General features: G+C 33.8%; 1 protein-coding gene across 4 annotated transcripts in view; it reads right to left on the bottom strand.

The window, feature by feature from the left end:
• Positions 1-25319, bottom strand: part of SENP7 (SUMO specific peptidase 7) — a 139056-nt gene that overhangs the window by 31010 nt on the left and 82727 nt on the right. For all 4 annotated transcript variants that reach the window (XM_063090684.1, XM_063090702.1, XM_063090709.1 and 1 more), the window contains 4 exons: positions 11783-11901; positions 8688-8872; positions 7314-7653; positions 563-720 (listed from right to left, as the gene is read on the bottom strand). In XM_063090684.1, coding sequence (XP_062946754.1) covers positions 563-720; positions 7314-7653; positions 8688-8872; positions 11783-11901 — 802 coding nt within the window. The remainder of the gene's footprint in view (positions 1-562; positions 721-7313; positions 7654-8687; positions 8873-11782; positions 11902-25319) is intronic.

Here is a 25319-nt window from a genome sequence, read left to right as displayed (position 1 = left end):
TTAAGTGTCTTGCCCAAATGGCAGAGACAGAATTTGTATATGCTATATATCTGCCTGTATATCTCCAGAAGCCATTTTCTTTCCTCTATATCATACTGCCTTAATGATATGTGAGGAAAATGAATAGTTCCAAGTAGCCATAGTGCTCCATCTAAGTCCAGACAGATAAATACTGGAAACTGTGTTTCATTCTAGAAAATCTTTTTATAAAATAGTTAAATGAAAACCAAAGTCAAGGGTTTGTATCCCCATACCAGCCAGCAGTCAAAAAAAAGAGAAAAAGTATCCAGTGAGAACCATTAAAAAATAAAAAAAATCAAGTCATAGAATATTTAGACTGAAAAACTATAAGTGACCAGAAAAAAAGGTATAATCCTTTCACTTCAAAATAAAGACCATTATGCATTTCACTTAAACTAATATGAAAGTTGTCTAAAACTTCAAACTAGGAAAATTTGCAATTTTTATTACAATATTCTGATCCATAAAACAATTAATAAATAGTCACTAGCCAATAGTAAATATTTTATTGTTAGTCTGTGAGAAGGCAGAAATAAATTACCTGTACAGAGTCACATGTAACCAATGGTAGTTCCAACAATGCTGATTCAGAAGTACTCTCATTTTCATTATTGATCTCATGGTCTTGCTTAGGTTGTAATTTAAGAATTTCTGGACTTTTATGTTCAACAGGCCCTTCTTCATCACTGGAAACAACAACTAAGTGGAAAAGCATATTTCAATGAATCACAATAATCATATATCAAAAAGAGAACTTTCTAATTAATGTAATATATCTTCAACAATCCCATTAAGTTTAATATCTAAATTTTTTGACTTAAATCTTTGACAATGTGAAAGCAATACACATTCTGTAGAAACTGATAGTTCAAGTATGTATAAAACCATTCTGTTTTTCACTTTCAGTACAGTATTTAATAAATTGCACAACATATTCATCACTTTATTATAAAACAGACTTTGTGTTAGATGATTTTGCCAAACTGTAGGCTAATGTAAGTGTTCTGAGCACAAAGTAAGCTAGGCTAAGCTATGATATTTGGTAGGTAAGGTGTATTAAATGCATTTTGGGGCCCCCAAAAGGCCCACCCAGCTGCCACAGAGGCCCCACCAGAGTAGCAGCAACCGGCAGCCTCCAGGGAACTCCAGGCAAGCAAGGCCCATCACCAAGAGGCCCACCTAGCTGCCAGAGGCCCCATCAGAGCAATAGGCAGCCATGCATCAGCAACACTCCCTGCCACTGCTGCAGACACCAGTACAGAACAAGTGGGCCATGACAGTCACCACCACAGCAACTGGTGCAAAAGGATGGTTTGCTGCAAAAACAGCAGCTACCACTACCTCCATAGGTACCTGGTGACCACGCATTGGCACAGACAGAAGGAGCATCACAAGAGTAGTCCAGGGAAAAGGGAAAGAAAAAAGAGAAAATCCATCCAGAGTCACCCTTCAAATCGAGGAGCACTAGTATACCCCTGTGCACCCATCAGGGTCAGGGTGAGTTAACCAGGGTGCTAAAAGTCCCACCAAAGAACACCCACTATAACCTAAGAGTGACAAGACTCCAAGGTGCTACCCCCCCAAATTTGAGAGCTTGCCCATGTCCTGATGAACCAACGTAGTGACACCAACCTCAGCAAAAGAATAATAAGTTTCCAAGGTAACAGAGGCACTCTCATGCAACTCCAACACTGAAAATACCTTCAAAGAGACTACACTATAGCATCAACCTGGATCCAATACTAAAACACCCCATTCGTCATAAAACACACCTGCAACAGGAACGTCCTCACTGCTAACCCCACTCCACAGTACCAGAAAAAGTAACTTCTCTACCAGATGACTAAACACCAATAGAGAGATACTAGAAATATGAAGAAACAAGAAAATATGACACCAGCAAAGGAATATAATAATTCCCAAATACCAGATCCTATGGAATAGGAAGTCATTGAAATGACTGAAAAGGAATTTTGAGCAACAATTCTAAGGAAACTCTATAAGATAAAAGAAGACAAAGCTAGACAACACAATGAAGTGAGAAAAAGTCTACAGGATCTAAAAGAGGAAATGTATAAATAAATTAATGCCCTGAAAAGAATGGAACAGAGGTTGTAGGGCTGAAGGATTCATTCAGTGAAATAAAAACAGAACATAGAGCTTAAACAGCAGGCTAAAACAAGCAGAAGAGAGAATTTCTGATCTTGAAGATGGACTTTTCAAAATATCACAGGTGGGCAAAAAAGAAAAAAGTTTTAAAAAATGAAGAAAATCTAAGAGAGATAGCAGACAACCTTAAATGCTCAAATATCTGAATCATGACTGTTCCAGAAGGGGAGGAAAGAGGAAAAGGTATTGAAAACATACCCAACAAAATAATGGCGGAAAACTTCCCAGGTTTAGGGAGGGATGCAGATCTTCAGATCTAGGAAACTCAAAGATTCCCAAACAAACTGAACCCAAAAGGTCCTCTCCAAGACGTGTTACACTCAAATTGGCAAAGCTCAAAGGCAAAGAAAGAATCTTAAAAGCTGCAAGAGAAAAGTATCAAATCAACTATAAAGGAGCCCCTATCAGACTAACAGGAGACTTTTCATCAGAAACCCTAAAAGCCATAAGAGAATGGGATGATATATTCAAAATACTAAAAAGCAAAAATTGTCAGCCAAGAATACTTTACCCAGCAAGGCTATACTTCTGAAATGAAGGATATATAGTATATTTTCCAGACAAACAAAAACTGCAGGAGTTCACCACCACAAAACCAGCCTTACAACAATTTTCAAGGGAGTACTGTGCCTTGTACCTGAAAAACTACCATCACTACAATGAATGATAAAGAAAGAACAAAACCTACCAGTAAAACAAAAATGCAAACAATAAAGACAAAGGCAGTTTATCCACCATCTCAAGAAACCAACAAACACAGAAGACAAACACTAAATCAGAAAGGAACAAAAGCTATTTAAAACATCCAAACAAAAATCAATAAAATGCCAGAAGTAAATCAACATGTATCAATAATAACTCTTAATGGAAAAGGATTAAATTCCCACTCAAAAGACACAGACTGACTGACTGGATTAAAAAGATGGACTCAACAATATGCTGTCTTCAAGAGACTCACCTCACACGGAATAAGAATAAAAGAATGGAAAAGAAATACCATGCAAAAAGAGATGAAAAACGAGCTGGAGTAGCTATTCTTATACCAGATAAAATAGACCTTAAACCAAAAACCATAAAAACAGATAAAGAAGCCCACTATATAATGATAAGGGATCTATCCAGCAAGAAGACATAACGATCAAAAATATATATGAACCCAACATTGAAGCAGCCAGATATATAAAGCAAACACTATTAGACCTAGAGAAAGAGAAAAACACTAGTACTATAATAGTAGGGGACCTGAATACCCCACTCTGAACATTGGAGAGATCATCTAGTTAAAAAATTAACAGAGAAACACAAGACCTAAACCACACTTCAGATCAACTGGACTTGGTAGACATCTACAGAACGTTTCATCCAGCAACCTCAGAATATACATTCTTCTCATCAGCACAGGGAACATTCTCCAGGATAGACCACATGTTAGGTCACAAATCAAGTATCAACAAATTCAAAAAAACTGGAATTATTTCATGTACTTTTTCAGACCACAATGGATTAAAACTGGAAATCAATAACAAACAAAACTCAGGAAACTATAAAAATATGTAGAAATTAAACAACATTCTATTGAATGACATATGGGTCCAAGAAGAAATTAAAGAGGAAATCAAACAATTTATTAAAACAAATGAAAACAATGACACATCTTACCAAAACCTGTGGGATACTGCAAAAGCAGTAATAAGATGGAAGTTTATGGCAATAAATGTTTACCTCAAAAGAATGGAAAGATGGCAAATAAACAACCTAACACTTCACCTTAAAGAACTAGAAAAACAAGAACAATCCAAATCCAAAGTTAATAGGACAGAAAGAGATAATTAAGATCAGAGCAGAACTAAATGAAACAGAAACCCAAAAAACTATACAAAAGATCAATGAAACAAAATATTGTTTTTTTAGAAGATAAATAAAATTTACAAGCCATTAGCTAGGCTAACTAAAAAAAGAAAAGACACAAATAACAAAAATTAGAAATGAAAATGAAGATATTACAACCAAAACCTCAAAAATAAAAAGACTCATTAGAGACTTATAAAAAACTATATGCCAACAAATTTGAAAACCTGGAGGAAATGGACAAATTTCTGGACATACACAAACTAACAAGACTGAACCAAAAAGACATAGAAAATCTGAACACACCAAAAAGAATCAAAGAGATTGAAGCTGTAATCAGCAGTCTCCCAACAAACTAAGGCACAGGACCAGATAGCTTCACTGCAGAACTCTACCAAACCTTTAAAGAAGAATTTATACCAATTCTCTCCAAACAATTCCAAAAAATTGAAACAGAGGCCATTCTCCCAAACTCATTCTATGGGGTAAAAACCACCCTGATACCAAAACCAAACAAAGATACAGCAAAAAAAGAAAACTACAGGCCAATATCTTTGATGAATATAGATGTAAAAATCCTCAATAAGATATTAGCTAATATAATACAGCAACACATACATAAAATTATACACCATAATCAAGTGGGATTCATCCCAGGGATGCAAGGTTGGTTCAACATATGCAAGTCAATAAATGTGATACACCACAACAACAAAATCAAAGACAAAAAACATATGATTATCTCTATAGATGCTGAAAAAGCATTTGACAGAATTCAACATCCCTTCATGATAAAGACTCTCAGCAAATAGGTACAGAAGGAAAGTATCTCAACACAGTTGAAGCCATATATGACAAACCTACTACCAATATCATCCTTAAGAACATGAACAAGAGACAAGGATGTCCACTCTAACCACTCCTATTTGACACAGTATTGTAAGTACTAGCCAGAGCAATCAGGGAAGAGAAAGAAATAAAGGGCATCCAGATTGGAAAAGATGAAGTCAAACTGTCCCTGTTTGCAGATGACATGATCCTGTATACTGAACAGCCTGAAGACTCTACAAAAAAACTCTTACAGTTCATAAATGATTTCAGCAAAGTTTCAGGATACAAAATCAACGGTGAAAATCAGTAACATTTTTATACTCCAACAATGAGCTAGCAGAATAAGAAAGCAAGAAAGCTAGCCCGTTTACAATAATCACCAGAAAAATAAAATACCTAGGAGAAAAGTTAACCAAGGATGTGAAAAATCTCTACAATGAGTACTACAAATCACTACTGACAGAAATTAAAGAGGACACAAGAAGATGGAAAATATCCCATGTGCTTGGATTGTAAGAATTAACATTGTGAAAATGACCATATTACCCAAACTGATCTACAGATTTAATGCAATCCCCATCAAAATATCAAAGACATTCTTCACAGAAATGGAAAAAACAATCCTCACATTCAGATGGAACAACAAAAGATCCCAAATAGCCAAAGCAATCCTTAGCAAAATATGACACCAGAGGCATAACACTACCTGACTTTAAACTGTACTATAAAGCTATAGTAACCAAAACAGCATGGTACTGGCATGAAAACAGACACACAGACCAATGGAACAGAATAGAGAACCCAGAAATCAGCCCACACACCTACAGCTGTCTGATCTTTGATAAAGGCAAAAGAACACACACTGGGGAAGAGACTGCCTCTTCAATAAATGGTGCTGGGAAAACTGGACATCCATATGCAGAAGAACGGAACTAGACCCAGATCTCACCATATACCAAAATCAACTCAAAATGGATTAAAGATTTAAATACAGTCCTGAAACAATAAAACTCCTTAAAAAAAAAGCAAAAGGGCAACACTTCAGGAAGTAGGATTGGGCAAACACTTTATAAATACAACCCCAAAAGCACAGGCAACCAAAGGAAAAATAAACAAATGAGATTATACCAAACTAAAAAGCTTCTGCACAGCGAAAGAAACAATTAACAGAGCAAAAAGGCAACCAACAGAATGGGAAAAAATATTTGAAAAATATGCAACTGAAAAAGGAATAATATCTAGAATATACAAGGAACTCAAACAGCTTAACAGCAAAAAAACAAGTAATCTGATTTAAAAATGTGCAAAGGAGCTGAATAGGCATTTCTCAAAGGAAGATATACAAATGGCCAACAGACATATGAAAAAATGCCCACCATCACTCAGCATTTGGGAAATTCAAATCAAAAACTACACAAGATATCATCTCACTCAAGTTAGGCTGGCTAATATCCAAATAACTGAGAATAATAAATGCTGGTGAGGATGCAGAGAAAAGGGAACCCTCCCACACTGTTGGTGGGACTATAAAATGGTACAGCCATTATGGAAAATTGTACAGGGGTTCCTCAGACAACTACAGATAGAACTGCCATATGACCCAGCTATCCCACTGCTAGGTATATACCCAAAGGAATGGAAATCATCATGTCAAAGGGATACCTACAATCCCATGTTTATTGCAGCTCTATTTACAACAGCCAAGAGTGGAACCAGCCTAAATGCCCATCACTAGACAAAAGGGTAAGGAAAATGTCGTATATCTACACAATGGAATACTACTCTGCTATGAAAAAGAATGAAATAGTACCATTCACAGCAACATGGATGATTTTAGAGAAAATTATGTTAAGTGAAATAAGTCAGGCACAGAAAGAGAAATACTGCATGTTCTCACTTACATGTGGGAGCTAATAAAAATAAATAAATCAACAAACAAATAAAAAGAAAAAAAAAGACAAGAATCACAATAATTCCTTGAACTTCTTAAGAGAATTGATATGATGTTGATGGGGTGTAAAAGGCAGAGACAAATGGGGAAAGGGAGGAATTGTTAAAGGGGCACGAAAATCAACTACATTGTATAAGGTTAAAAAAAAGTATTAGAAAAAAAGGCCTTTAAAAAATAAATAAATAAATAAATTTAAAGAAATGCATTTTTGGCCCACAATTTTTTCAACTTATAATGGGTTTATTGGGATGTAACCCTATCACAAGTCCAGGAGCATCTGTATTCCATTTGTTTACCTAAATCAGTATTACAAGATTCATAAGGGAAACACCAAAACCCCAAGCTTTTTTTCCCTGAAGTTAATATATTTCACAATAATGTTATAAATAGCTTATTGCCTTAGCAAAATCTGTTCAAAAGGAGAAAAAACAAAACAAAAATATCTAAGTAAACCAGAAAAATTAAGTGCCTTTATGATCTTCCTGTTACTTACTTGGTTCAGCTGAGATCAATGATTGGTTCCCTTCATTGTGTACACTTAGAATAGCCTTTTCTACTGTATTCAACTCATTCTCCTCCTTCTCAACCAGGTGAGAAATTCCCACAGTATCACTGGAAATAGAGCTCTCAAAAGTTCCAGTGGTTGAACAGGCAGAGGCACATTTGGAGGCACCACTCAATGCCAACTCATCACTATTATATGAAGATAGTTCAGTAAAATCATTTTCCATAGGTTCAGATGTAATTTCTTCAAGCAGTTTTGGGTCCTGATGATAATTTTCATTTGACTTTTCACACTCAATGCATACTGTTGAATCATTTTCTTGTTCTTTCTGAACATAAATAAGCACATAGGAAAAAAAGCACTTTTCAAATTAGGCTTGCTTAAAGCATTTTTTAAGGTTCATACTCCTAAAAATAATATAAAAGTAAAAATACTGTATCATTTTTATAACTATACGGATAGAAAACTACACAATTGTACTACATTAAGCTTGCCTGTGTCTCCCAAATATAAAAATATAGGATTTGGTCTATCCAATTTGATGGCTAAACAATTTTTTAAAGGGGGAGAGGGGGAAATTCCCATTTTGACAAGTGATTCCGACAGTCTCCCACAATCTAAGTCAACTTTAGAAAAGAAGATGACCAACTACTTTAGTAACAAAAGAAAAAATTTAAAAATTAACAGGACGGTATTAAAAATTACAAAAATCAATCACCATCTTCAACATCTCCATGCTTTATAAGTCTAAATCACGTTTATAATTATAACCCAAAGGCACTATAAGGTCCTAATATTAATTGTGAATCAAAGGAATCAAAAACCTGCTTTATAGTTTTACTGTTTCATGGCTAACTGTATAGTAAGTCTTTGAATATAGGTAATGTATGTATTCAGTACGGCAATTCTTTACTTACAAAAAATTCCCTAACTCTAGATAAACAAGCTTAAAGAATATGGTAAGTAAATGGGTACAGATAAAAGAAATCTGATGATAATTTTACAGGGCAAGCGAAAAAAGTGATTGTATGGTATGAATAGTATTTGGTCAAAATAAGGAAAAAGAAAAGAAAACAAATCTAGAGGATGTGTGCCAAACTAGTAAGAAGTGGTATCAAAGAAGGAGCAATTTTAACTTTTTCACTCATTCACAATATTTGAAATTTGTTCTAGTAACTCTGTACTACTAAGAAAATTTACATGTAAAATATTTTTTTAAATAAAGTTAACAGAGAACTAAAAAAGAAAAAAGAGATCTGATCATAGAAGCAGAAAGCCAGAAGAACATTATTTAGCCACAGTCATCTCATTTTTATCAAAGCACAAAATTATTTCTTATGACCCCTAAATACCTCTACTTACCGTCTGTTCTGTTGACTTATCCAAATAAGAAGTAGAATTATGAGAATCAGGTAAATTACTTCTAAGCCTTTTCTTTGTCTTCCTGGAAGTCTGAGTGGGTTCCATTTTTGAATCAGAATATATAACATTCTTCTTTCTGCTCCTTTCTGCAAGATGATCACAACCTCTACTTCCACTGCTAAGGTCTTAAAAAACAAAGGGAGGCATAAATATGGCCAAAAAGTACAGAAAGAACCCCTTGTACAAGAGCTCAAAGACATCATTAAAATTGCTATATTTCTTGCAAATTAAATTCTACTGTTACATTCTCACATTAACACTGGATGAATATAAAGGCATACCCTATTTTAATCTGTATACACAAAGTAAATGTTCATTTTACAATAGATGTGAGATAAGGAAAAAACAAGAGTATCCTTTTTGAAAGTAACTAAAGCAAAGTAACCAAACCATGTCTTTGCATTTGCCATAAATACATTTGACTGTAATACCCCCAAAAAGGTCTTAATAAAATATGGAAAATTCATGTCTTAAAAAGTTTTGACAATTCATTGTGATTTTATAAACTAGTTGTCCTTTTAAAACGTAACTTAAAAATACACATATTTTAAGTGGAAACGGACTATAACATGAAAGAGTGTTGATCACTGCTCTTTAAAAAAGGAGCTAAATACCCTTCCTCAGCAGTTAACTGTTATATATGACCAGTTTCACAAGGCTATCAATTTGCTTGACAGTCTTTCTTCCTTTTAATAATCAAGACCCTGTCATTTTAAGTCTCCAATGAATGCACCACTCTACAGAGAAGGAAATCCTTCCTTTTTTAAATCAACAAAGCATCAGTTTTAAATCCATGCCAATCATTACCAAAAATGCTTAGTACTTTAGTTATCAAATATATGTACTGTACAAAAATACCTTACAAAAAGCTAAGTAACTGTAAGTTATTCTGAATTATTTTGTGTGCTGAATCCATATCAAACAAGTACCACCTCCAAGGTTATACACAGTAGTTCACAAAGCAGCTTCCTTTAATTCACAATTTATAGTTAATCTAACACTGACTGACCTGACCTCTCCATTCACTGAAAGTTCTTCAACACCACACACCTTCTCCCCAAACTATTCTTGCTCTTACTTTAGCTTCAATGAATCCTAGTAACTAATATTCATTTTTGTTACTGCTTAAAAAAAAGGCACTGGAACAAGACTGAGGACAAAAATTCCAAGACAGTCAACTGCCTTTCGATTTCCAAAGAAAACACTATGTTCCTCCACCCTCAGGAAAATACCCCCCCCAATCATCAACACAATATTTAGAAAAGCACATCAAATTTTACATGTAATATTGTAAACTGTAAAAGTAGTCAAATACAATTTCTAAATATAAATAATATATCAAGTTATAATTTCTAAACAAATACTACAGCAAAAATACTGATGAAAGAAAGGGGTCTTGACAAAAACTATTACACAGGAGTTTTCCTTTAAACAGTTTACTATTTTGTACGTTAGTCAAGCCTAACTCATGGGAAACAAGAATAATTTTATTATATAGAACTAGACATTGTAAAAATAGGATTCTACTGTATGATATATACAATTTAACCTGCAAATACTACTAGCATATAAAATTAAAGAGGTGTCAAAAATCCTAAAAACGAGAGTGTTGATTGTTTCTAATGTATAATTTTTGTAAAAGCAAATTCCAGAAGGCAAACTTAAAGTGCTACAAAAAGAACGGTACAACTAGGGTTTGATTCAGAATTTCCATCAATTGATGGGTTTATGACAAACAATTGGCGTTAGACACAATTATCTATAAAAGAGCAAACATCGTGAGTTTCAATAAAGGTTCAATAGCTAATTTTCTTAAAAACAATTGACCTACCAGGAGTACCTTCATGGATACTAAAAAAAAACATAAAATGTTTATTTTATCATTCCCTGATGCATGTCTAAAATTCTACTGTGACCTTGAGGCTGTACTTAAGGGCACAAATCAGAAAGCTTATTATTCAAATATTCCTACTCTACCCAGGAAAGTGGTGAAATGTGATGGCTAAAGATTGTCTTGTTAGTATCTAAACTGAGGCCACTTGTGCAAATACTTATATTTTTATTTGGTGAATAAAGATAATTATTTCTGGAAAAAGTATAGTTCTTAAGAAAATAAATGTCTTTCATTAAATGCTGACAGTACTTAGTGTCTAATTGGAAGTTTGTCTATACAAAGTCACAGTGCTTTCTCTAAAGACTGCCTTCATCAGAGTTTCAGCTGGTTTCTTGTACACATAATAGTTATTAGTCTAGTTTCCTTTTAACTTTTTCTCTTCTATGAAAAGGCTATTAAAAAATCTTTAAATAGCTGTTTTCCAAATTAAGTGCAATGAATTTTTGCATAATGTCATGGAAGAAACTTTTTTTCTTGTGAATAATTTTGTTTTCTAAATAATAATTTCTCCAAAAGAAAGTAAAAGATATTACTTTCACGAACGACTAATATAGTAATTTATTTTTATAGAAATTATGATAAAATATTTTTACATCATAAAAAAGAGACAAAAAGGAGAAAAAAGCCAAATAATTTAACCCCACATGCAAGGAGGCCTACAAAGAATTTTCAGAAGTCTGGGATGTAGTTATCTGCAAATTTACTAATAGTGGTTTATTTTGGCATCCTCCTAAAGCTGAAAAAAATTCTAATAAATAGAAAATGTATTTCATGGTAGGAGGATAAATAGTGAGAAGGTAGTAATAAAATTCTGGTTAGCAGTAATATCAATATCCATGAGAACAACATTTAGAAATAGTCAAACTGACATTATAACTTTATAGCTCTATCCCCATCCCCTATCAAAAGAAAAAAACATTCTAATTTAACTTTCAGGATAAGCAATAAATCAAGAAATGTGTACTACAATATATAAACAGTAGGTTTAGCAATCTTCTTTGCGTTGCTAAATAATCTCCCTTCACTTTCATGTATCCTTTCAATGTAAAAGGAAATAAAATTATTTATTTATAACTTAAAAATTATCATAAACACAATAGACAAAAATTCAAATTCCAACAATTGTCCAAGGTTCACAAACCTTCAGGCCGAGTGTCAGACATTACAAGAGAAATGTCATCATCACCTCTTCGCTCTTCTTTACTGTGTGCAGCCTGCTTTGCAGAACTGTTATCTACTGTCTTACTTGGTTGTAAACCCCTGCAAAACAGAATTGTATTATACTCAATTCTAATAAAACCCAAATAAATTTAGAAGCCAACTGGCACATATTCAAAATAAAAATCCAGTAGGTTAAAAATACATTCCAACATGGCCGACTGACTATATGCTCTAAACAGTGAAAGAAACACTGAATTCAGATTTGAGAAATATATTCTCATCACTGTTCCACCTTTAAATTCCACATGTGTCTTTGGGGGGAAACAAACAGGATATCCACTCTGCAGGACTGTGCACATGCAAAATGAGCAAAAGAATAATACTATACAAGTATTAAATAAGTTAAAGAGGTTTAATAAGAAAAATTCCAAGAACACAAGTATCCTGATAACCAAACCTATATGTAATCAAACAATTATAAGCCAAAGCTACTCATTAATATATTTCAAGCATGGTTCACAAATAAAAAGGTAAGTATAAAATTAAATATAAAGCGTGGTAACAAATTTTACCTATAGAAGAAATAATTTTAAATCTGAAGTATTGATTAAATATTTAAAATGTAAGGTTGAGTAAAAAACAAGTTTTGGAATAAGCACAATGTCACTACTAATAAAAATTTAGAAATACAAAATGTACAATAATGTATAAGTGCACACACATGAAATAAAATATAAAAACTTGGGCTGGAAGGATTCAAACCCTTTGGATAGTGGATAACTCTAAAGAGGGAAGGTAAGAGCAACAAGGAATACAGTATAAATGAGATCCCAACTTTCTATAATATTTCTTTTAAAAAAATCTGAAATAAGGAAAAATATTAGAACTGAGTGAATGTATTGGGATATTATTTTCAGTACTTATATACTTTTATAATTTAAATAACATAAAGTATTCTCAACTAAGGTAACTACTATAAAAAAACCAGTAACACGTAATGCTTATTTGCTTTAAGACAAACAAACAAAAAATACTTAATATTTTGTTAAGTAAAATATTTTGGGAATACCAAAAATGAGTTATACTCTAAATAAAATAGCTACAAGTCAAATATTCAAAATCATAAGGTTCAGTCAATTTCACTTATAAAAGTTGTAGTGAAATAACTAGGTGGCAATAGAGAGGAAAATAAATTAGAACCACATCCAATACTATCAGGTAAAGTGAACTGCTGATAGATAAAAGTTAAGTTGTGAGATTTTTCTTTAACCAAACCAGCAGAAGCAAAATTCTATTTATTAGCTCTGTGGAATAATTTCCAGAGAATTAAAGCAAAGAAATAACAGAGAAAAATATGGTCAGATTCAACTATATACATGGTAAACTTTTATATATGATAAACTAACAGCATCAAAATAAAAGGAGAAATTAAACCCACAAATGCATCAAATAAGGTCAAAAATCAATAGAAGAGACATACAGGATTTCCAGTTCCCAGTTCTGCATCAAAGGAGCTTGGAAGCCATCACTTCATCCAAACAAGTTAAAAAGCTAAACAAACTGAAAAATCAATTCTTCTTTGATGCAACAGAGAGGTAAAGTTACAAGATGAACAGCTGCCCCCAAATTTAGAATACAGAGAATCACATCTTACTAGAGCAGAAACATTCTCAGGAACCACTGCTGGGATGGGAAGATCTTAACTGTAATTGATGGATTGCTGGAGGCTCAGTGTAGACAAGTCTGAGAGTTAAAAACTCCCGGCGGACTCAGTCATACATGGGGACCCCTCACTTTTGTGAGTTCTATTTCCAGGAGCTCAACCAGGTTCTCACAATAAATATTGGAGAAAAATCCCCTCACCGTTCAGAAGGGCAGGAGAAAGTAAACATTTTTAAATACATCAGAGCATTCTGTTCTTCTTAACAAGGACTGCCCTCAAGAAAAACTATTTTGCCAGAGCCCAAACTATTAGTTTTTTTCAAAGCCTAATCAACCTGGGGAAAGGGAAGTATGCAACTCCAGCCCCTTCCAGCATTCCACATGAGGGAAGGGAAATATGCAACTCCACCTAAGAGGGATAGGGGAGACTAAGAGGGGAATGAAAAGCCCTTGTAAAGTTAACAGGTCATAAGCAAAGGCTCATTAAAAGACGGAGACCAAACAGAAGCCAGCCCAATGCCCAGGGGATCCTGGGAGATGGGGGCTGTGGGCCCTAGCCCTGCCCTTGCCACACATTCAGGACAGTGACGGAAGCCAGCCTAATTCCTGGGGGGTCCTGGGAGACAGGAGCTATGGGTCCTAGCCCCACCTCCAGCACCACCACTGCCCATCCAGGCCAGCAAGGCAGGCCAGCCTGATGCCCAGGGGTCCTGGGAGACGGGGGCTGAGACAGCCCCACCCCTGTCCACAACCAGATCCTAGAAGATACTTATTAACCACGTGTGTTTCCTTGGGTGTGTGACTTATCTGCCCGTGTCCTTCACCAAGTTTCAGCTTAGATTTTTCTAATTTATTTTTAAGAGTTCTTTTTGCAATAAGGACATTAATCTTTGTGTGTTTAAAAAAAAAAAAAAAAAGTAGAGAATACAATAATGGTTACCAGACGCTGGGAGTGGGAGGAAGATATGGGGTGAACTAATGGGCACAAAACTATGCTACCTACCTTAAGTGAATCATTGTGGAAGATATGAATATTTTAAAACAACACACTGTACCCCACAAAAATAAATATAAATATAATTGAATTTAATAAATAAATAAAGACTAAGACCTATTCACAGGACTTCAGAACACTTCCCCTCCCCTCACATCTTAACACCACATTACTAACGGCCTATTTACAGAAGTTGCTTTTATGCTTTTATCCAGGACATCATGTCTGACTATCCAAAAAAAAAAAAAAAAAAAATTAGAAGACACACTAAAAGGCAAAAAGTACAGTTTGAAGACACAACTATCAGAACCAGACTCAGACAAGTCAAAGATGTTGGAATTACCAGACCAAGAATTTAAAACAATTATGATTAACATGCAAAGGGCTCTAATGCATAAAGTGGGCAGCATGTAAAAAAGAATCAAAAAGAAATGCTGGACATCAAAACACTTTAACAGAAATAAACAATGCCTTCAATGGGCTCACTAGTAGACTGGACACAGAAAAGGGAACAATCTCTGAGCTTTAGCATATATTAATAAAAAGTTCCAAAATGAGAAAGCAAAGAGAAAAAAGACTGGAAGATAAAAAAAAAATTTTTTTAAATTTAAAAACCAGAATATCAAAGAACTTTGAAACAACTACAAAAGGTGTAACGCAGGCATAATGGAAATACAAAAAGGAGAAGAAAGAAAAAACAGAAGAAATATTTGAAGCAATAATGCCTGAGAATTTCCCCAAATTAATGTCATAAACCAAACCACAGACCAGGAAGTTCAGAACATTAAACAGGATAAATGCCCCCAAAACACCACCTAGACATATTGTATTAGACTGCAAAAAAAATTGAAGATTAAAAAAATAAAACAATCATCACAGAAGCCAGAGGGGAAAAAACCTTAGCCATAGAGGAGCAAAGATAAGAATTACATCTGAGTTCTCCTCAGAAACAATGCAAGCAAGAAGAGAGTGGAGTAAAATCTTCAAAGTACTCAGAGAAAAACTCACCAACCTAGAATTCTGTATACTGTGAAATTATCCTTTGAAAGTGAAAAAGAAATAAAACCATCTGCAAACAAACAAAAAATGTAGGAATCTGTTCCTTGGCCTTACAAGAAATGATAACTCTTCAAAGGGAAAGCAAAGTATAGAGATGAGAAATTCAGATCTATATATAAAGAAAGAAAAAGTATCAGAGGAGGAATAAGTGAAGTAAAATTTAAAAATTTATTTTTCTTATTAAACTGTAAATACCTGTATTAAAAAAGAAAGATCTACAATGAGTAATCTAAGCTTCCACCTTAGGAAATCAATTTCAGAGTAAGCAGAAGAAAAGAAATAATAAAAATTAGAGCACAAATCAAAGAAAATGAAAAGAGGAAATGAATAAAAATCAACAAAACCAAACACTGATTCTTTGAAAAGATCAATAAAATTTACAGGCCTCTTGCCAGGTTAACTAACAAACAGAGAGAGAGAACACAAATGACTACTAATTCACAAATAAAGGACATCACTACAGATACCACAGACATTAAAGGACAGCAAAGGAATATTACAAAAAACTTTATGCCCACAAATTTGATAACCTAGATGAAATGCATCAACTCCTTGAAAGATACAATCTTCCAAAACTCACACAAGAAAACAGACAACCTAAATAGACCTATATTTAACAATGACAACAACAAAACTCAATAATTAATAAGCTTATAAAACAGACAGCATGATGCCTAGTGAGTTCACTGGTGAATTCTACCAAATATTTCAGGAAGAAGTTATACCTATTTTCTACTATCTCTTTGAAAAGAAGGAAGCAGAGAGAATACTTCCTAACTCAATCTACAAATCCAGCATTACCTAATACCAAAAACAGACAAAGATATTACAAGAAAGGAAAACTACAGACCAATACCTCTCACGAGCATATTATACAAAAAACTCAGCCAAATATTAGCTATTGGAATATAACAAAGTATAAAAAGAATTATACACCATGACCAAGTAGGATTAATGCCAAGTATGCAAGTCTCGTTGAACATTTGAAAATCATTTAAATCAATTAAATGCATCACATCAAAGCTAAAGAAGAAAAATCATATGAACATATCAATAGATGCAGAAAAAGTACTTGGAAAAAAACTAACACTCATTTAAGATAAAAACTTTTAGCAAACTACAAATACAGGGGAACATTCTCAACTTGATAAACAACATCTATTTAAAAACATAAAATTAACATTTCCTATTAAAATCAGTAACAAGGCAAGGATGCACCCTCTTGACACTTCTTTTCAACACTGTACTGGATCTCCTAACTTATGTAATAAGACAAGAAAAGGAAATAAAAAGTATACTGATTGAGAAAGGAGAAATAAAACTGTCTTTGTTCATAGATGAAAATTCTTTCAGACTTAATCCATAGATTTAAAGCAATTCCTCTCAAAATCCCAACATATTATTTTGTGACACTGACAAACTGATTCTAACATTAATATGAAAAGGCAAAAGACCCAGAATAACTAATACAATCTTGAAAGAAAAGAACAGAGTCAGAAAACTGAAACTACCCAACTTCAAGACTTACTATAAAGCTACAATAATCAAGACAGTGTAGTACCGGAGAAAGAATACACAAATAGATCAATGGAACAAAAGAGAGCCCAGAAATAGATCCATATAAATATAGTCAACTCATCTTTGATAAAAGAGCAAAGGCAAAACAATGGAGCAAAGTCTTCAACAAATTGTGCTGGAACAACTGGACATCAACATGTAAAAAAATTAATCTAGACACAGGCCTTACACTCCTCAAAAAAATTGACTAGAAAGGATCATAGATCTAAATGAAAAACACAAAACATTAAAACTCCTGGAAGATTACATAGGAGAAAACCTAGATGCCCTTGGGTATGGTGGTGAGTTTTTAGATACAACACTAAAAGCACACTTCATGAATGAAACAATAAGCTGGACTTCATTAAAATTAAAAACTTCTAAGGCCATGTATGACAAACCAACAGCTAACAAATCAAAGGTGAAAAACTGAAAATGTTTCCTCTATGATCTGGAACAAGGCAAGGATGCCCAACCTTGACTCTATTCAGTACAGTTTTAGAAGTCCTAGCCACAGTGTCACGGGACACTAGCCAAGGCATCAACAAGCATGGCCAGGGTCCCACACCCCAGTAAAAGAGCAACAGGGCATCTAGGTGCTTCTCCCAAAAACTCAAGAGCTTTCCCTTGTCCTCAACAATCCAACACAGTGTCACTAACTTCAGCAAGGAATCACTAAGTACTCCAATGCCTAGGCCACAGAGGCATTCACACATGCAACTCCAACACTGAATATTGCCAAAGTACCCAAATGGAGCCTACCCTTCTGCATCTACCTGGAACCAATATTAAAACAACCTATTGAATGGTCAGTATAAAAACACATCTACAGGAGGGAGTCTCTCTTTTCAAAGCCCACACCAGAGTAATAGAATAAGCAACTGCTATACTAGATGACCAAACATCAATGTAGACGTAATAGAAATATGAAAAACCAAGAAAATACGATACCACCAAAGGAATATAACAATTCTCAAGTACCAGAACCCATAGAGCAGGAAACCCTTGAAATGACTGAAAAGGAATTCCAAAAAACAATCTCAAGGAAATTCAATGAAATACAAGAAGATTCAGATGATACAATGAAATGAGAAAAACTATCCAAAATATGAAGGAAATCTACAAAGATATTGATACCTCAAAAAAAGAATGCAACAGAAATACTGGAACGGAAGGATTCATTCAACAAAACAAAAAACACAACCAAGAGTTTAAGCAGCAGGCTAGAGCAAGGAGAAGAAAGAATTTCTAACCCTGAAGACAGTCTTTTTTAAGTAACCCAGGCAGACAAAAAAAGAAAAAAGAATCACAAAAAACTAAGAATATCACACAACCAGCCCTAAAACACACCCTCCAGGGAGTCCTGCATCTGGAATCCAAAAATCAATAATCCTTACCATGAATACACAAGAAAGAACAAAACCAAAATCCACTGGTAGAACAAAAATGCGAACAAGAAAGAAAAACACTATATCTTACCACCTCAAAAAACCAACAATCACTGAAGACAAACATCATAGGGGAAGAAAGGAACAAAAGATATTTAAAACATTCAAACAAAAGTCAATAAAATCCCAGGAGTAAAACAATACCTTCCAACAACAACCCCAAATATAAATGGATTAAATCCTCCACTCAAAAGACAAAGCCTGACTGACTGGATTAAAAGGCTAGAACCAACTATATGCTGTCTACAAAAGACTCACCTCACCTGTAAAGATACATACAGGCAAACATTGAAAAGATGGAAAAAGATATACCACACAAATGGAAACCAAAGACAAGCAGGTGTAGCTATTCTCATATAGAATAAAACAGACCTTAAACCAAAAACAATAAAAAGAGACAAGGAAGGCAATCATATAATGATAAAAGGATCTATCCAGAAAGAAGACATAACAATCATAAACATATATGCACCCAACACCAGAGAATCCAGATATACAGAACAAACATACAAGACCTAAAGAAATACATAGACGCCATTAAGATAATAGTTGGGGACCTGAACACCTCTCTATCAGCATTGGACAGATCACCTAGGCAACAAATCAACAGAGAAACACAGGATTTAAACTATACATTAGACCAAGTGGAATTGGCTAGCATCTACAGAACACTTCATCCAACAACTGCAGTATATACATTCTTCTCATCAGCACATGGAACATTCTCTAGGACAGACCACATTTTCAGTCACAAATCAAGTCTCAACAAATTTTTAAAAACTAAAATCATTTCAAATATCTTTTCAGACTACAAAGGATTAAAACTAGATAAATAGGGGCTGGCTTATTGTTCACTTGGGAGAGTTTGGTGCTGATAAGACCAAGGACAAGGGTTTGGATCCCTATATAGGGATGGCCAGTTAGCTCACTTGGGAGAGTGTGGTGCTGACACCACCAAGTCAAGGGTTAAGATCCCTTTACCAGTCATCTTTTTAGAGAAAAAAAAAAAAAAAAAAAAAAACTAGATAAATAACAAGCTAAACTCTGGAAACTGTAGAAATACAAGGAAATTGAACATGCTCCTGAATAACTTATGAGTCAAAGAAGAAATTAAATGGGAAGTCAAAAAATTTCTTGAAACCAATGAAAATAAAGACAAATTATACCAAAACCCATGGGATACTGCAAAAGCAGTACTAAAAGGGAAGTTTATTGCAATAAACAGTTACATCAAAAGAATAGAAAGATTTCAAATAAACAACCTAACACTATATCTCAAAGAACTAGAAAAACAAGAACAATCCAATCCCAAAATTAGCAGGCAGAAGGAAATAATTAAGATCAGAGCACAGCTAAATGATATAGAGAACCAAACAACAATACAAAAGATCAATGAAACAAAAAGGAAGTTTTCTGAGATGATAAACAGAAAAACCATTAGCTAGGCTGATTTTTTAAAAAAGAGAGAAGTCCCTAATAATAAAAATCAGAAATGAAAAGAAGACATTACAACTGACACCACAGAAATACAAAGAATCATTAAAGACTATTATAAACAACTATATGCAAAAAAATTTGATAACCTGGAGAAAATGGATAAACTTCTGGACACATACAAACTACCAAGACTGAGCCTAAAAGAAACAGAAAACCTGAACACACCAATAAAAAGCAACAAGATTGAAGCAGTAATCAGCAGTCTCCCAACAAAGAAAAGTCCAGGTCCGGGTAGCTTTTCTGCTGAATTCTACCAAATCTTTTAAAGAGGAATTAATACCAATTCTCTCCAAACTGTTCCAAAAAATTGGAAACAGCACCATTCTCCCAAACTTATTCTATGAGGCCAGCATCATCCTGGTACCAAAACCATACAAAGATACAACAAATAAAAGAAAACTACAGGACAATATCTTTGACAAACATAGGCACAAAAATTCTCAATAAAATATTAGCAAATAGAATACATCAAGAAATCAAAAAAATTATACACCACAATTAAGTGGGATGCATCCTAGGTATGCAAGGATGATTCAACATACACAGATAATAAATATGATATATTACAACAAAAAGGTCAAAGACAAAAGCCATATTATCACCTTAAAAGACATAGAAAAAGCATTGGACAAAATTTAACATCCCTTCCTGATAAAGACTCTCAACAAATTAGGTACAGAAGGAAAATAACACAATAAAAGCCACATATACAACAAACTCTCCACTAATATCAACTTGAATGGGGAAAAGCTCTAAGCTTTCCCTGCAAGACTGGCTATTATCAAAAAGACAGAGAATAACAAATGCTGGCAAGGATGTGAAGAAAGGGGAACCCTTAAACATTGTTTCTTGAACTGTGAATTGGCACAGCCATTATGGAAAACAGTATGGAGGTTTTTCAGACAACTACAGATAGAACTACCATATGACCCAACAATGCCACTACATGGTATATATCCAAAAGAATGGAAATAATGATATCAAAAGGATACCTGCACTCCCATGTTTACTGCAGCTCTATTTACAATGGTCAAGATATGCAATCAACCTAAATGTCCATCAATGGACAGCTGGATAAGGAAAATGTCGTATATATACACAATGGAATACTACTCAGCCATAAAAAAGAACGAAATTCTGCCATTTGCAGCCACATAGGTGACTCTGGAGAAAGTTATGTTAAGTGAAATAAGCCAGACAAAGAAAGAGAAATACCGCATTTTATCACTCATAACTGGTTGTTAGGAAGGAAGGAAGGAAGGGAGGAAGGGAGGGAGGGAGGAAGGAATGAAGGAAAGAAGGAAGAAAAGACCATAACAATACACTGAATTTTTGGAAGGAGAGAACAAACAAAAGGATGCTAGAGATGGGGGGAAGAAGGGAGGGGGGTTGGGAAGTGATAGGCTGGGTATAGGGCATAAAGAAATATAACAATTTGTAAGAACAAATATGCTAAAAATAAATAATAAAAATTTTAAAAAACAGAATAAATGGTGACAAGAATGTGGAAAAAGGGGATCTCTTCTACACTGTTAGTGGGACTGTAAATTAGTGCAGCCATTATGGAAAACAGTATGGAGGTTTCTTAAACAACTTAAGATAGAACTACCACATGATCCAGCAATCCCACTACTGGGTATATATCCAAAGGAATGGAAATAATGATATCAAAGGGATACCTTCTCTCCCATGTTTACTGCAGCTCTATTTACAACAGCCAAGATATGGAATCAACCTAAACGTCCATCGACAGACAACTAGATAAGGAAAATGTGGTATATATACCCAATGGAATACTATTCAGCCATAACAAAAGAATGAAATTCTGCCATTTGCAGCTACATGGACGAGCTTAGAGAAAATTATGTTAAGTGAAACAAACCAGGCACAAAAACAGAAATACTACATGTCCTCACCATAAGTAGGAGAGAGAGAAAGACAGAAAGAAAGATACAACAATCACAATAATGCACTGAAGTTTCAGAAGGAGAGAACAAAGCTGTGGTAATTACAGGTGGGAAAGGGGCAGGGGAGGGAGGCAAGCAAGAAATTGGTTAATGGACACAAGGAATGATTTACATTTTATAATGATGAACATACTAATTTTCCTTATTTGATCATCACACATTGTATACAGGTATATTCAATACTGTATCCCACAAATATGTTTAATCAATTATTTTTCAATAAGAAGAAAACAGGGAAAATTTTAATACATTCATACAATGAATACATAACTATAATGGAATGATCTCTAGTTACATGCATCAACATGAAAAAATCTCATGAAAATAAGTGTTAGGCAAAAAATGCATGTTATGTAAGAATACACACTATTTTATTTTGATTATTTTTTTTAAAGTTCAAAACCGTATAAAACAAAATTCATGAGAGTGGTCAATTCTAAGGAGAATGCATGGGAATTTGATACAATGAGATAGAATGTGAAACACAGAAGGCTTCAGTGATACTGGTACTTAAGCTAGGAGGATGGAAATTTAGATATGTATTTTAATATTAGGCTTTTTAACTTTTTCATCTTGTATATATTAGACCTGGGTTATAGTTCTACCTCTACCACTTTGTCTCTTTGAACCTCGATTTCTACATTTTTATTAATTACCATTTTATATCTACCTCAGAGGGTTGTTATAAAATTAAAAATTAATACAAATACTAATTACTGTCCTACCTATCTCATAGGGCAATTGTAAAAATTAATACCAAAATATGATGGCATAAAATGAAAAAGAAAAATCCAATTTTTTATTGTTTATAATCATTCAATCCAGAAAAGTGTTTAAAAGAGAGCATATCAAAATATTATCAGTGGTTATAATTGAGGGGTGAATTGTAGGTAAGATTATCAATTTCATATTTTTCTGTTTATTTTTAATATAAACATGCAGTATTATTCAAATCAGGAAAAATGTTTAAACGTTTATATAAATTACATCTAGATAATAGTGAAACATTACATTAATGCTGAAGAGTTCATATTGCAAAAAAAAATTTTTTAAAAAGAGTTCACATTGCAAATTAGTATCATTATTTGTAGTTTCATTCAAAACTGACTAATATTTTTAGGATAAAGTACTTCACTTAGCATATACGTACTCTGTATCAGTATTTCTCAAACTGCTGGTCTGAGGGAAATTTATAACTTAAAACACATAGATGAAAAATTTTAAGTTAAAGAAAACAAGATATTCTCAAAATAACAGTATTTTCTTTAGTAGTTATGCAGATTATGTCATGTCCAAATGAGAGTTAATAAAGAAAATCAACTGACATAGATATAAATATATATGACACAGCTGGAGTAAATGAATCAAATATGAAACCTCCTCCACTCCTATTTGAAAGCTTGAGCTCCCTCTATGGAAAGCCTATATTAAATTTTTGCAACTTAAGATGGCAATTTGATGCCTTTCACTATAGACTAATAAACAATCTCTATTGAGTGGCTGGCTACAATAAAATTCTTAGTTTTTTTAAAACATACATATTTTTTGATTATAATTTCTAATACAGTTCCGTATAGCTTATTTTGAAACTGAATTAGACTTCTTTAAAATAACTGTTAAAAAATATTTATAAAAATCCTAATAGGAAATTAAACTGAAAAATACTAAAACAGTCTAATCAGTCTGACCTACAAGAGGGTTCCCAATAAACATTTATACAGATGACAGAAAGGCAAAAACGGAATCAGATCTTCAATTAGAAAAGGAATATCTAGACTGTTGTTCTGGAACTGATATCTCATATAAAGCTTCAAAAAATAAAACAATAGTTGATTGACCTACTTCCATATTTGCTGTTGATGAGGTTTTCTCAAGGTATACCAAAACACAGGAGCCAAACACTGACAGATTTTACAAAATAAAATAAAAATTTTCCATATTACAGAAGATACTATAAACAAAGTAAAATGACAAATAGCAAACTTGAAAATTTTTCAGCACATATTAATGAAGAGTTAATACCTTTAATAAGAGTTCTCACAAGTCAATAAGAAACAGATGAACATCCCAATATGAACTACTAAATAGAAAACTCATAAAGAAATACAAAAACTACCTGCACTAAAAATAAAAGATGAATGAAATGAAAACTATTTTTGCTTATGGGTTATCAAAAATTTTTTAATAACAACACCTAATTCTGGTTAGAGTATAATAGAGTGGAAATATAAGGATATACTAGAATTAATACATGAAGACATATATGTAAGCCACTTACTGAAATATTGCTATATAGACAAAAAAAATATTCTTTTTTTAAAAAATTTTATTTTGTTGATATACAATGTGGTTGATTATTGTGACCCATTACCGAAACCTCCCTCCCTCCTCCCTCTCCTCCCTCCCACCCAACAATGTCCTTTCTGTTTGCTTGTCGTATCAACTTCAAAGAACTGTAGCTGTTATGTCTTCTTCCCCCCCCCCCGGTTTTGTGTGTGTGTGTGTGTGTGTGTGTGTGAATTTATTTATTTATTTTTAGCTCCCACCAATAAGTGAGAACATGTGGTATTTCTCTTTCTGTGCATGACTTGTTTCACTTAATATAATTCTCTCAAGGTCCATCCATGTTGTTGCAAATGGCAGTATTTCATTCGTTCTTATAGCTGAGTAGTATTCCATTGTGTAGATGTACCACATTTTCCGTATCCACTCATTCGATGATGGACATTTGGGCTGGTTCCAGGTCTTGGCTATTGTAAAGAGTGCTGCAATGAACATTGGGGAACAGGTATACCTTCGACTTGATGATTTCCATTCCTCTGGGTATACTACCAGCAGTGGGATAGCTGGGTCGTATGGTAGATCTATCTGCAATTGTTTGAGGAACCTCCATACCATTTTCCAGAGAGGCTGCACCATTTTGCAGTCCCACCAACAATGTATGAGAGTTCCTTTTTCTCCGCAACCTCGCCAGCATTTACTGTTCAGAGTCTTTTGGATTTTTGCCATCCTAACTGGGGTTAGATGGTATCTCAGTGTGGTTTTGATTTGCATTTCCCGGATGCTGAGTGATGTTGAGCATTTTTTCATATGTCTGTTGGCCATTTGTATATCTTCCTTAGAGAAATGCCTACTTAGCTCTTTTGCCCATTTTTTAATTGGGTTGCTTGTTTTTTTCTTGTAAATTTGTTTGAGTTCCTTGTATATTCTGGATATTAATCCTTTGTCGGATGTATATTTTGCAAATATTTTCTCCCACTCTGTTGGTTGTCTTTTAACTCTGTTAATTGTTTCTTTTGCTGTGCAGAAGCTCTTTAGTTTGATATAATCCCA

This window comes from Cynocephalus volans, chromosome 1 (assembly GCF_027409185.1).
Source record: "Cynocephalus volans isolate mCynVol1 chromosome 1, mCynVol1.pri, whole genome shotgun sequence".
NCBI classification, from domain to species: domain Eukaryota; kingdom Metazoa; phylum Chordata; class Mammalia; order Dermoptera; family Cynocephalidae; genus Cynocephalus; species Cynocephalus volans.
The sequence above is the reverse complement of the archived record's forward strand: the minus strand, read 5'-3'. Positions and strand labels throughout refer to the sequence as shown.